This window comes from Microtus ochrogaster, chromosome 22, assembly GCF_000317375.1.
Source record: "Microtus ochrogaster isolate Prairie Vole_2 chromosome 22, MicOch1.0, whole genome shotgun sequence".
NCBI lineage: Eukaryota > Metazoa > Chordata > Mammalia > Rodentia > Cricetidae > Microtus > Microtus ochrogaster.
Genome location: NC_022023.1, coordinates 30,689,890 through 30,704,234, shown reverse-complemented (window position 1 = coordinate 30,704,234; position 14,345 = coordinate 30,689,890). Strand labels below are relative to the sequence as shown.

The window sequence follows — 14,345 nt, the reverse complement described above, 5'->3', positions numbered from 1 at the left end:
CAGGCACAATAAATTGTACATATGCATTTGCATATACATTTATGTTCATACTGTAACAAAAGTAATTAAAGATGATATCCTGAATTTAGGATGAGGATGTGGGAGGAGGGGGCTAAAAATGAGGCAGTGCTCTTGTATGAAGTCCTCAAAGACATTATTACACAAACAACAAAAGTGGAATCTACAAAAGCCCTGACACCCCCTGCTACCAGCTACCTAGACAAATAACCCAATTAAGCACTGGCTTGATTGAAGGCAGATGAAGGAAGCATTGTGGACGCCTCTGGGGAGGACAGTAACCCTGGCCCAGGGGGAGAACTGATCTGCATGATCTCCATGTATGTCTGCAGGCGAATACACAATCATGACTGCCCATTTCCACTTGAAGAGGAAGATCGGGTACTTTGTCATCCAGACCTACCTTCCTTGCATCATGACGGTCATCTTATCCCAGGTGTCCTTTTGGCTAAATCGAGAGTCTGTCCCAGCTAGGACGGTTTTTGGTGAGTACCCACAAATCAGGCCTTGACGTTGGTCTGAACAGAAACTAACGCTGCAGCTGCATTTGAACTGTGTGTGTTAAAGGGATGGTCCTTACTAGGTAGCATCGTAGGAAAGGAATCAGGACATGGTAATGGGCTCATCAGGGCAGACGGGTTTACTCAGGAAAACCTGAGAAAGGCTCACCCCATGCACATAGTGAGAGCGCCTCTCATACGGACTGGGGGGTCTTTTATTGGGTTAGGAGGAGGAAGAGGAAGCAAGGGCTATGTGGGATGGCAGCTGGCTAAGCTCTTCTTCTGCAACATAGTTTTATGTTAGCTAGGTTGTGTCTCAAGAGCTTAGGGTGTTCTGCACAGCACGCTGCGGTTCTCAGCTCTTCACAACATCTGTTTGTCAGGGCACTGTGTGCTTGTTCTGCAAGCCAGGTGTTCAGGTTTAAGATGCTGGTGCGATTATTGTACCATTTCCCATCTTGGCACTGTGCAGGGGAGCTGGGGCTTTCAGATGATGGAGCTAGTGTAAGTCAGGCCTTTAGAGCTACAGCCCTGAAGAGGACTGTGGGACTCTAGTCTCTTTGTTCTTGGCCACCACGAAGTGAGACACTGGACCAGTCCATGTTCCGGCCATGACTCCTGTTCTCCCTCAGCCCCCAAATCAGCAGAACCAGCTGACCATGACCTAAAACCCCCAAAATGCAAACCAAAGCAAACGTGTCTTCTTTTTAAGTTAATTATCTCAGGTATTTTGTAAGAGTGATGGGAAGCTAACTATTATCGTGACCACATTAATATCATGCCTGTCCACTGTGACCTGGGAAGCAAACTGAGCAATTAGTTTAAATTTTAAGATTAAGAAATGAGATTTCTCTTTGAATGAGAGTTTAGGGAATGATATTTGTTCTGCTTGATAATTATCTCCATTTTAGAAGATACTTTGAAGATGTGAAATTATAAGCATACCCTCTCCCCTTTCTTGTTCCTACCTCCTTTCCACTGGAGATCAAATCCAGATCCTCATGAACAGTAGGGAAGTAGGTTTACACCTCAACTACGCTCCTAGGCTGGGCACAGTGGTATTTTCCCAAGCAGGTGATTTGTATATGAATTTTCACGCGGTTCCCTTTGAAACGTGCACCCCACTTTAAGATCTTCCACAAAATAGACAGTCATTCCATTGTAAGAACACTAGGACGTCCCCCAGAGGGTAGATGGAAACCCACTTCCAGCCATCAGTGTCTGCAGGCACCGCATGCTCAGTCTCAGCCAACCACAGGTGGAAAACATTCAAAATGCCACCGCAGCTGTACTGAACGTGTACAAGCTGTCTCCCTATTGTTTCTCAAAAATAGAGTGCAGCAAGTCTTTACCTGATGGTAACATTAAATAAGTTATTGTGAGGCCTCGAGATATGGCTCACTATATGTCAGAGACTGCCTGAAGGTTCCATGCAGACACTGAGCCATTCTCTATGAGGCTCGCGTGTGTATGGGCTTGGGAACCTGACGTGGTCCCCGAACCTGTCCTCAACAGATACCAATGGTAACTAGTGAATGACTTTTCCTGGGAGGCATGAGAAACGTCTGTCTATCCCAGGCGATACACCAGTGACAGACTCAAGAAATGATTCCACCCAAAGCTATCATGGTGAGCCAGTGAGTTTATCTCATAGGGTAACTTACAGGTTCACAGGTGCGAGTTTCCGTGCAGAAGCGAGCTGATGACACATGAGAGCTGATCCCCTGTCAGCACGCAGCCAGGTCCGTCATGAGCCCACTCTTCCCTGGCAATTGTCCTCTGCTTACATAACCTGGAGGAAGGCCCTTATAGCCTCTAAGCTTCCCGAGACTTGTAATCTGAGGCAAATCTCTGAGACTTAAGGGCCTTCCGGATATAAATGTTTCTATTCAGAGGAAATAGCTATGGAAAAATGATACTACCGAAGAACAATCTAGAAAACTGTCATTATGTGTCCCTCAGATATTAGATGCAGCAGGATCTCTCTTAGGAGATTCTTTGCCATAGTGGTGGTTTGACTCTCTCACCTTGAAGCTCACTGCACTGGTCGTCTCTTTGTTATTGTAGCATAGTTGCTAATCTTAAAAAAAAAAATTACTGATCACTAAAGTAACTCTACTAACCTTAAAAGAAGAAAGAGTTGTTTGAGCTCAGTTTTAGCCGATTTTAGTCCACGGTCATTGTCTCTGTTGATTCTGGTCCTGTGGCAAGGAAACACATCATGGCAAACATATTTACCTCATGGCTAGTGTGTGTGTGTGTGTGTGTGTGTGTGTGTGTGTGTGTGTGTGTGTGTGACGGGAACAGAGACAATGAGAGTCAGAAACAGAGTCAAAGGCACAGACATTGTCTTAGGGTTTTGTACTGCTGTGTAGAGACACCATGACCACAGCAATTCTTCTAGAGGAAACATTTCATTGGATGGCTTGCTGACAGTTCACAGGTTCAGTCCATTAGCATCATGGTGGGATGAGACATGGCAGCGTGCAGGCAGACATGGTGCTGGAGAAGGAGCTGAGAGTCCAACATCTTGCAGGCAACAGGAAGCGGTCTGAGGCACTGGGCATGGCTTGTATATATGAGCCCTCAACACCCACCCCTACAGGGACATGCCTTCCCCAACAATGCCACACTTACGCCTCCTAAAGTGCCACTCCCTACAAGCTCAGAGGGCCAGTTGCATTCAAACTACAACAGACATAGCGAAGCTGAAAGACAAAGAGACAGAGAAAAACAGAAGCTGGACCCCATTGTCCCTTTTTAGATCACGACCCGCCCCATGACTGGAAAACTATTTGCTACTCTCTACCACCTGGGGTTGGGGACCTAACCTTTAACACTAGGGGATCTTTGGACTGAGACTTGTCTAAGCCTCCCATTTAAGAAGACATAGGACAGGCAATTTTGCAGGTTAGCTGTGACAGAGTCTCCTACCTTTGTGTGCGGTGAAGTACAGTTCACACACTAGCTCCTACATCTAGATTTTTCCTTCCACAGTAGAAAGGTGTTTGCATGCACCTTATCCTGATGGTACATGAGAAGACCAAGGGCCCTGGGACCCCCTGCTCATCACTCCACTCCTGGCTGTCACCTGCCTTACCACAGCTTAACTTAGAACATGTAATCAACATGTAGAGATTGGCTCATGTCCAGGAGGCAGTCACTCACTAAGGTGATGGGCTTAATAAACTCTTTAGTGGACATGTCTTACTGAGACTGGGGAAAGTGTGAACAAACCTGCCTGTAATAGTCCGTTGACGTCCTCTTAGAGATTCCCAGCACATGTTCAAACATTAAGCGGCCCAAGAAGAGGTCTGTTTGAGCCTCTACAGAGAACTGTTTCCTCAGCATAAGCCATTAGCTGAGTTGCTAAGAAAAATTAAGATGTCAAATCAGGATGCCTCCCCAGGCATTAATTCCATATAGCTTCCATGTTCCATTGTAGGTCTCCTACCTGCTGGCCCACCATTGGCTCGGTTGAGTTTCTTTGTAGTAATAGTTCCACGTGACATCTGTAGAAAGTTCTAGCACTGGCTGGCGTAGAAACATAGCTCTGTTGTCTCTGGGTCCTGGATGTTAGGAACCCAAGGTCAAGATGCTGGTAGGGTTGGTTCATACTGAGACTTGAAGGAGTCTCTTTTAGTTGTTTTTATTTTTCTCTTTGCGGGCCTACAACCCAGCTCTCAAATAAATACATGGAGACTTATTCTTAGTTATGAATGCCTGACCTTAGCTTGACTTGTTTCTAGCCAGCTTTGCTTAACTTAAAATATCCCATCTACCTTTTGCCTCAGGGCCTTTACTTTTCTCTATTCTATATGTCCTTTTTTATGTCTTACTCCAATGCCGGCTGGGTGGCTGACCCCTGAAGTCCTCCCCTTTTTCTTTCTCTGCCTCTTCTCCTTCTATTTCTCCTCTTGGCCTGCCAGCCCCGCCTATCCTTCTTTAGCCTCGCTAGTGGCCATTCAGCTCTTCAGTAGCTCAATCAGGTGTTTTAGGCAGGCAAGGTAACATAGCTTCGCAGAGCTAAACAAATGTAGCATAAAAGAATGCAACACATCTTTGCATCCCGAAACAAATGTTCCCCAGCATAAAAGAACATAGCACATCTTCACCTAATATTCCGCAACAGTCTGTGATCCAGGAGTCTGCTCTGGCTTTTGACAGGCCTAGGGTTTGTGCTTGTGCACTGCCAGTGTTTGCCCTGGGTGCATGCTTAGCCAGAATTTCCTCTTTTAAAGGAAAATGACATCGGCTCTCTGCTGAAGTCATTGCTCCTTCAGAGTCTAGTTTTCTTACAAGTTCACAGTCCTAGGTAGTTGAGATTGGGACTTCTCAGTGTGCCAGTTTTGAAGGGCAACACAGTTTGGCTCATACAGGTCCGTTCCAGCCACATCCCATGCATGGGTCCATATCACAGAAGTGTGAAAGAAGAGAGACTGTCTAATTGCAAGAGTCCCCAGTTCTGTTTCTAGCTATCGGCTGTTTCTTCGCAAGGTGGGAATTGAGGTACACAAAGTGCCTGTAAAATTTCAACTGTTCCTGCATGGTGGGTAGAGTACCCTTAGAAGCTTAGGTAAGAGACTGGCACTTGGCTGGTCACACTGATCTCCCCATTAAAAAGTCAAGCAACCTGGATTTTCAGTGAAGCCACCACAGTGTCTCTCTAGAACCACAGCAGGCTCAAGCAGATACCGTCACTGCTTTGAAGGAGTGAAGCACCCATCCCAATGCAGTGATACTCAGCTATCACCGACATCTCTGTGCAGTCATTGTATAAGAAAGAAACACAGTGCATCATCCCGTTGCAGGCCCCTGCTTTCAAGGTATACAGGAAATCTCTAAGAAGCACACCGAGTCCTGGGTGAAAGGCGTGCTCACTTTTCCAGTATTCTTGCTTGAGTCCCACAGAGACAGAACACTCATCTAAAACGTCTTTGCCAGTATCAATGATTTCCCACACCTATTCATATAAAAGAGCATAGTTATAAAGAACTCGGACCAAAACCCGTGCCCTCCTCAGTTTGTATTATAGAGGAAGGGGACAGCAGGAGCAATTAATAAAGTAATGTTCTCACTGCAGAAAATGCGATACTCGCGGGTGCATTCGGGGGGAAAGGAGTCAGCTGAGGCTAAGGAAAGAGGCCTTGTGTTCTGTTGTGTTCAGGGAGGGAGTTCCGGGAAAGACCACTGGTCTCTCTTCCCACGTTGTCTTCTGCCCTCTCCCCGCGTCCCGCTCTGAGCAGGAGTGACCACAGTGCTGACCATGACGACGCTCAGCATCAGTGCCCGGAACTCGCTGCCCAAGGTGGCCTATGCCACAGCCATGGACTGGTTCATCGCGGTCTGCTATGCATTTGTCTTCTCTGCTCTGATTGAATTTGCCACAGTCAACTACTTTACCAAGAGAGGATGGGCCTGGGATGGCAAGAAGGCCCTGGAAGCAGCCAAAATCAAGGTAACAGACGGCTTATTACCCTCCCTTTTTTCGGGTTCCATTGACAAAGGAAGTGGGCCTAATTTGAGGTCCAAATGACCAACAAGGGGTTTCCTTTCCCAGCTCTCTCCGCAGAATGATCTTTCCACTTGGCTGCAAAGCTTTTACAGGTTCTTACAGATGGTCTAATTTATTTGCAATCAATTTCATCCAAGCCAAATGTCTGGTGTTCAGTGAATGACTCCAACTTACTTCTTATATTCAAACTGCTTATTTTTGTACAAACAGTCCTGTCTCCCTAGGGATGACGTGTCAGGGTGTGAGCCTCAGGTCACGTGGTCTTTAGTCACTGGGCCGTGCACTACATCCTCTGAGGCAGCCATCCCGTCTCGGAAAGGATGGAGAGCTTAATGAAAGTTGTCCATCAGCCGAAAGACCCAGCGCTCCAAGGAAATGATCTGGCCCACTCAGGCAGGCAGTGGTGTGAAGCGTCCCACAGTCGAACGGTCTTCACACATGACTTTGCTCAAATCTGAAGAACAGTTGAGAAGAAAGAGCAGCATAAGGTCCCCAGCTGGATTGCTTCCTGTGTGTGGGGGGGGGGGAGATGAGAAAACGTATGTGCACAGAAAATCAAACCACCAATGATAACCTGCTAATCAGACCATGCACACATCTGATATTAAAGCAAGTTCTTTGTACTGAGAGAAGGGGGGGGGCAGTATCTTCATGGGAATTTTGAAAGGAAATCTTAACCTTTCTTCTGGGAAATGATCCTGAAAGGAATTCAGACAGGATTATGCATGGATAGAATTAGAAGTCCCGAATCACACCAGCTGGTAGACCTGGGCACTTCCCTACCACAGGAATCATCTGCTTCTACCCCATCTTCAGTTCTTGCTTGTCTGGGATTGTTGTCTAGAATTGGATATTATATTTTTTTCTGAAAGAAAAAAAGTCCATAGGTTCTGACTTTACCATGAACTCTTGTCTTTTCCGAGTACGATATTCCACTCCCCATGCCCTGTGCTATTAAGAGCCGTACCTCAAATTCCTCCTGGCTGTGGCTGTGTAAGAGGACAGGGATGCAGGAACTGGGAGACAGGAGGGAGATGCTGACAACAGAAGCCTTGTTTGGAGGTGTACCACCGTTCCTAAGTGGAAGTTCATGGAAATATGCTTACCAACACCGAACTTTTTCATCCAAGCTCCCTTTATGTCTGAATGTCACGCTTGATGTCTCACTTGCCGCCATGCCTACTCTTCTTCACGGGGCCTCTTTGGGTTTGTTTTCAGGGTCTGGGAAGACACAAATGTCTTAGCTATTGTGGCTGATTGTGGGGAGCTGGGAACCATTTGTAGAGACAGGGCATCCTCAGACTTTGAGACTTATCAAGAGTAGCCAAGGTATCAAGAAGGCTGTTCGTTGGGAAGAAACATGAATAACGTGGAAAGCTAGGTCTAACCAAGCTACCTCGTGTTACTAAAGTAAAGGCTTGCCGGCTTCCTGAACTTTTAAGGGCCACACGGTGATGGAGTGGAGTTGGTCAAATCTGAGTGGAAACACTCTTGAGATGCCATTGCACAATCAAAGGGTAAAGACCCCCCTGAGTCCAGGTGGCCTGTGAGGTCTTGGGCTGATAGCAAGACCTAGTATGCTGTTAGGTCCAGCGCTGATACAACCAATCCAGGTTCCGTGTGACTTGTCTGTTGGTCTGTGTGAGGGCCTGGATGGGGCAAGCAAAGGCAACATGGGTTGGCTAATCCGACACAATGCATTGGTCAGCCCTATGGAACTTCAAGTTGATGAGTTTTTCGCCAGTGCTGAGCCCTACCCCGGTGCTGGGAAGGCTCTTTGTGTTGAGGTATCGTGCCATCAGGCAGGTCAGCACACTCTGTGACCCAGGGACCAAGTAAGAATGAGCACACCCTAGTGGTGTTCCCATGAGGTGGCTATCACAAGTAGAGAGCACTGTCAGAAAAAGGGCTCTGTTCCCCACTACTTCCTATCCCCAAGAAAGGAGGGAGGAGTGGGATGAGGCAGAAGATGATGATGCTTGCACCGTGTGATGATAGTCTGTGTACAGGCTTCAGCAGAGCCTCAAATGGCCCAGAGTTAAGCCCTGAAGCAAGCAATGGCAGGGAACTGATGCTCCTGCCTCATTAGTTGACGTATGGGCATTGAGTGACATTTTTCCTGGGGAGACCTGAAAATGCATCACTAACTCCAGATAGGGAACCAATCACAGAGCAAAGTGCACATTGCTCTGAATCCAACACAGTGAGCCAAGGGGATATCCTGGGGTAAAAGAACATGGGTGGGGAGTGACTTTCAGGAACGCAGCTGGCTCAGAGGCAGCTGAACTGTCAAAGTCCATGGGTGACAGCTTGCGAAAGCTGGAAAGTTAGAGCACACTGCACAGCCTGCAGATAGCCCAATAGCTCAGGAATTGTCTCCAGTTGGTTTGGGTGGCTGGAGTCTTCCAAGTAGCCTGGCTGGTGTCTGCTGCTTGTAGGTTGTCCATATGGTTTGAGTTTATGAGGCAGCTTGTCTTGACTGATAGTGACTCTTACCAAACTTTTTTTTTCAATTTTGTTTTTACATCCCAACCGAAGTTTCCCTTCCCTTCCCTCTTCCCAGCCTCCCCTGACACCAACCAACCACTCCTCCTCCACTGTTTCTCTTCAGAGACAACGGTATCCTATGGATATCAACCAGCCATGGTATATCAAGTTGTAGTGAGACTAGGCTGAATGAGGCAGTATGGTGAAAGGAAAGGGTCCCAAAAGCAGGCCACAGAGTCAGAGACATCCCCCGTTCTCATTGTTAGGAGTCTCACAAGAAGACCAAGTTGCACAACTCTAATGAATATGCAGAAAGCCTAGGCTAATTCCATGCAGGCTCCCTGGTTGTCAGTTAGTCTCTGTTTTCAGTTTCTGGCTATTATTAATAAGGCTGCTATGAACATAGTTTAGTGGTGGAGAATCTTTTGGGTATATGCCTAGGATTAGCATAGCTGGTACTTGAGGTAGACCAATTCTTAATTTTCTGAGAAACCACCATATTAATTTCCAAAGTGACTGGGAAAGCTTGTATTCCCACTATCAAAGGAGGAGTGTGGCAGTGGTCCATATCCTCTCCCACATAAACTTATCACTTGGGTATTGATCTTACCCATACTGACTGGTATAAGATGGAATCTCAGAGTTGTTTTGATTTGCATTTCCCTGATGGCTAAGAATGTTGAATATTTCTTTAAGTGTTTCTTGGCCTTTTGAGATTCTTCTGTTGAGAATTTTCTGATTAGTTCTATAACCCATTTGTTAATTGAATTATTTCATTAGTTGATATCTAGGTTCTTCAGTTCTTTATATGTTTTTGATATTAGACCTGTCAGATGTAGGGTTGCTGAAACTTTTTTCCCATTTTGTAGGCTGCCCTTTTGTCCTATTGATAGTGTCCTTTGCCTTACAGAAGCTTTTTAGTTCATGAGTTCCCATTTATTAATTGTTGATCTTAATGCCTGCATGATTTGTGTTCTGTTCATGAGGTTTTCTCTTGTGCCAATGCATTCGAGACTGTTCCTACTTTCTCTACTGTCGGGTTCAGTGTATCCGGTATTATGTTCAGGTCTTTGATCCACTAGGACTAGAATTTTGTGCAGGGTGAATCTATTTTCACTGTTCTACCTACAGACATCCAGTTAGACTGGCATCATTTGTTGAAGATGTTTTCTTTTCTCCATTGTGTAGTTTTGGTTTCTTTTGTTGAAAAATTGGGTGTCCATAGGAGTGTGGACTTACACTAACAGGTTATTCAATTTGATTCCTTTGATGAACCTGTCAGTTCTTAATGCAATACCATGCAATTTGTATTAGTATTGCTCCATAGCACAGATTGAAATCAGGCATGGTGATAACTCCAGAAGTTGTTTTACTGTGAGGGATTGTTTTAGCTATCCTTGGGTTTTTGTTTTTCCATATGAAGCTGAGTATTTGAAGGTCTGGAAAGTATTGTGATGGAAATATAGTAAGGATTGCATCGAATCTGTAAATTGCTCTTTGTAAGATGGCCATTTTTTTTACTATATTAATCCTATCAATCCCTGAGCATAGGAGATCTTTCCACCCTTTAATATCTCCTCCAAATTCTTTCTTCAAAGATTTTGAAGTTCTTGTCATACAGTTCTTTCACTTGCTTTGTTAGAGATATACCAAGATATTTCATACTATTTGTGGCTATTGTGAAGAGTGATGTTTTCCTGATTTCTTTCTCAGTCTCCTGATAATTTATATAAAGGAGGGATACAGAATGTTTTTTAGTTCATCTTGTATCAAGCCACTACACTGAAGGTGTTTATCACTGTAGAAGTTCCCTGGTAGGATTTTGGGGGTCATATATAGTATCATATCAAATGCAAATAGCAATACTTTGGCTTCTTCCTTTCCAATTTGTATATCCTTGACCTCTAGCTAAAACTTCAAGTACTTTATTGAATATATATATAGAGAGTGAACAGCTTTTTTTGTCCCTCATATTCATGGAATTTCTTTGAGTTTCTCTCAGTTTAATTTGATGTTGGTTATTGACTTGATACATATTGACTTTATTGTGTTTAGGTATGTTCCTTTTATTCCTGATCTTTCCAAGACCTTTGTCATGAAGGGGTTCTGGATTTTGTCAAAGGCTTTTTCAGCTTCAGTGAGATGATCATGTGGGGTTTTCTTTTCAGTTTGTTTGTATGGTGGACTACATTGATAGAGTTTTGTAAGTTGAACCATCCCTGCATCTCTGGAATGAAACTCACTTTATCATGGTGTATGGTATTTTTGATGTATTCTTGGATTTGGTTTGTGTGGTAGTTTGAAAAAAAAAATGACCCCCAAAGATAGTGACACTGTCAGGAAGTGTGGCTTTGTTGGAGTAGGTGTGGCCTTGCTGAAGGAAGTGTGTCACTGTGGGGGCAGGTTTTGAGGTTTCCTATGCTTAGGATACCACAGAGTGGCTCAGTTGACTTCCTGTTACCTGCAAGATGTAGGACTTTTCGCCACTACTCTGGTACCATGACTGCTTGCATACAGCCAAGCTCCCTGTCGTGATGATAATGGACCAAACCTCTGAAACTGTTTGCGAGCCACCCAAATTATAATTATAATCATTATAAGAGTTGCCATGGTCATGGTGTCTTCTCACAGAAACAGAAACCCTAAGACAGTCTGCAAGTATTTTATTGAATATTTTCGCATCGATGTTCATGAAAGTACTTGATCTATAATTCTCTTTCTTTGTTGAGTCTTTTTGTGGTTTGGATATCAGGGTGACTATGGCCTCATAAATGAATTGGGCGCTGTTCTTTCTGTTTCTACTTTGTGGAATAATTTGAGTATTGGTTTTGGCTCTTGTTTAAAGAACTGGTAGAATTCTGCATTTAAACTATCTGGCCCTCGACCGTTTTTTGGTGTGTGTGTTTGGGGAAGGCTTTGAATGATCATTTCTTTTAGATTTTTCACTGTTGTGGAGTAAAGGTTTTTGACATTGTGACCTAATGATCCTTTGGATTTCCTCAGTGTCTATTGTTATATACCCCTTTTCATTTCTGATTTTGTTCATTCGGATATTTTTCTCTCTACCTTTTAGTTAGTTTGGCTAAGGGTCGTCGGTCTCTCTGATTTCCTCAAAGAACCAACTCTTTGTTTCGTCGATTCCTTGTATTGTTTTCTTTTTTTTTTCTACTTTATATATTTCAACACTGAGTTTGATTGTTTCACTCTTTCTATCTCTCTTGGATGTGTCTGTTTTTTTTTTTTTTACTCTAGAGCTTTCAGATGTGCTATTAAGTCTGTTGTCTGAGAATTCCCTCCTTTCTTCCCGCAGGCACTTACTGCTAAGCTTTCATCTTAGCACCACTTCTATGTGTTTGGTCCATAAGTAGGCGCACTTTGTGCATTTATTTCCATTGGATTCTAGGAAGCCTTTAGCTTCTTTCATATTTGTCCCTCGACTCAGTGATAATTCAGTAGAGAATTGTTCAGTTCCGTGAATTTGTAGGCTTTCTAGTGTTTCTATTGCTGAAATCCGACTTTAATCCACTGTGGTCTGAGCATCTGGCTTTGTGCTTGATTTTCCTCTATTCTCATCTGCACCCCCACTCTCTTTGCTCTCTCCCTGTTACCTTTCCACATCCTTCGTGGCTGACGTAGTCTTTATAACTTACAATGCTATGTTTTACTTAAACTTTGTTTAATGGGATGGTATTATTTTGATAATGAAATTGAAATGAACAACTTAAGCCAGCATTTTATTATGCATATTTTCAAACATAATCAGTGTTGAAAATGTTTCTTTTTGGCGACCTTTTGAGACTTGCTTTGCGACCAAATATATGATCAGCCTTGGAGAAGGTTTGATGAGGTGCTGAGAAGGTATATTCTTTTGTGTTTGGGTGAAATATTCTATAGAAATCTGTTAGGTCCAGTTGAATCATAATATCTGTTAGTTCTGTTATTTATCTGTTTAGTTTCTGTCTGGAAGTCCTGTCCATTGGTGAGAGTGCAGTGTTGAAGTCTCCCACTATTAAAGTGTGGAGTTTGTATGATGTGTGATTTAATCTTTAGTAATGTTTATTTTTACAAATATCAGTACCCTTGTATTTGGGTCATAGAGGTTCAGAATTGAGATGTCATCCTGATGGATTTTTCCTTTAATGTGTATGAAATATCATTCTGCATGTATGTCTTAGTTAGGGTTTCTATTGCTGTGAAGAGACACTGTGACCACAGCAACTCTTATAAAGGAAAACATTTAACTGAGGGGCAGCTTACAGTTTCAGAGGTGTAGTACATTATCATCATGTCGGGGAGAATGGCACCATGCAGCATGGTGCTGGAGAAGAAGTAGCTACATGTTGATATATAGGAAACAGGAAGTAGACTGAATGCCACAATCAATGAAGCTTGAGCAAAAGAGATCTCAAAACCTGCCACTACAGTGACAAACTTCCTCCAGCAAGGTTACACCTATTTCAACAAGGCCACACCTCCTAATAGTGTCACTCCCTTTGGAGACCATTGTTTTTCAAATCACCACAATCTCTTTTGATTAATTTTGGTTTAAAGTCTATTTTATTAGATATTAGGATAGCTATACCAGCTTTCTAGTTATGTTCATTTGACTGGAAAATTTTGTCCGATCCTTTATTCTTTGATGTTGAGGAGTGTTTTTTTTTTTTGTTTGTTTGTTTTTTGTTTTTCAAGACAGGGTTTCTCTGTGGTTTTGGAGCCTGTCCTGGAACTAGCTCTTGTAGACCAGGCTGGTCTCGAACTCACAGAGATCTGCCTGCCTCTGCCTCCCAAGTGCTGGGATTAAAGGGGTGCGCCACCACTGCCCGGCTGAGGAGTGTTTTTTTATGCAGCAAAAGGATGGATCCTGTTTTCATGTGCATACTGTTAACTTTTGTCATTTTATTGGCAAATTGATTATATTAATATTGAGAGATATTAATAACTGATTGTTAATTCCTGTTATTAAGTTGTTGTTACTGGTAGTTGTCATGTGTGTGTGTTTTGTGTGTGTGTGGTGTATTTCCTTTCCTTGGGTTTTGCTGATGTGTGATTATCTATTAACTATGTTTGTATGTGTATTAGTTAACTTCTTTTGACTGTAGTTTTCCTTCTAGTATCTTATATAGGGCTATATTTGTGAATATATATTGTTTAAATTTGATATTGTCGTGAAATATTGTGTTTTCTCCATCTATGGTGACTGTAAGTTTTGCTGGGTATATTAGTCTGGGCTAGCATCTGTGGTCTCTTAGAATCAAGACATCTGTTCAGGCCCTTCTAACTTTTAGAGTCTCCATTGAGAAGTCAGTGTTATTCTTATAGGTCTGCCTTCATATATTACTTGAGCGTTTTCCCTTGCAGCTTTTTAATATTCTTTCTTTGTTCTCTGTGTTTAGTGTTTTGATTATTATGTCATGTGGGGACTCTCTTTTCTGATCTAATCTGTTTGGTGTTCTGTAAAATTCTTTTAACTTCATGGGCATATCCTTATTTAGGTTAGGGAAACTTTCTTCTATGATTTTGTTAAATATATTTTCTTTTTTGAGCTGAGATTCCTTCTTCTATTCCTACTATTCTAGATTTGATCTTTTCATGGTGTCCCAGATTTCCTTGATGTTCTGTGTTAGGAATTTTTGTGATTTGACATTTTTTTAACCAATGAATCTGTTTCTTCTGGTGTATCTTCAATGCCTGAGATTCTTCTTCCATCTACTGTATTCCATTGAATATGCTTGTGTCTGTAGTTCCAGTTTGCTCACCCATTTCCTGAATTTTTTCTATTTGTACTTTCTTTATTGCTTCTATTTCCTAGCATGGGTAGTTTCCTT

At 43.0% G+C, this 14,345-nt stretch overlaps 1 protein-coding gene across 6 annotated transcripts in view; it reads left to right on the top strand.

Moving 5' to 3' along the window:
- The window catches only part of Gabra5 (gamma-aminobutyric acid type A receptor alpha5 subunit), an 85,650-nt gene that overhangs the window by 66,761 nt on the left and 4,544 nt on the right, over nucleotides 1–14,345 (top strand). For all 6 annotated transcript variants that reach the window (XM_005357818.3, XM_005357817.3, XM_013350237.2 and 3 more), the window contains 2 exons: nucleotides 351–503; nucleotides 5,765–5,976. In XM_005357818.3, the coding sequence (XP_005357875.1) occupies nucleotides 351–503; nucleotides 5,765–5,976 (365 nt within the window). The remainder of the gene's footprint in view (nucleotides 1–350; nucleotides 504–5,764; nucleotides 5,977–14,345) is intronic.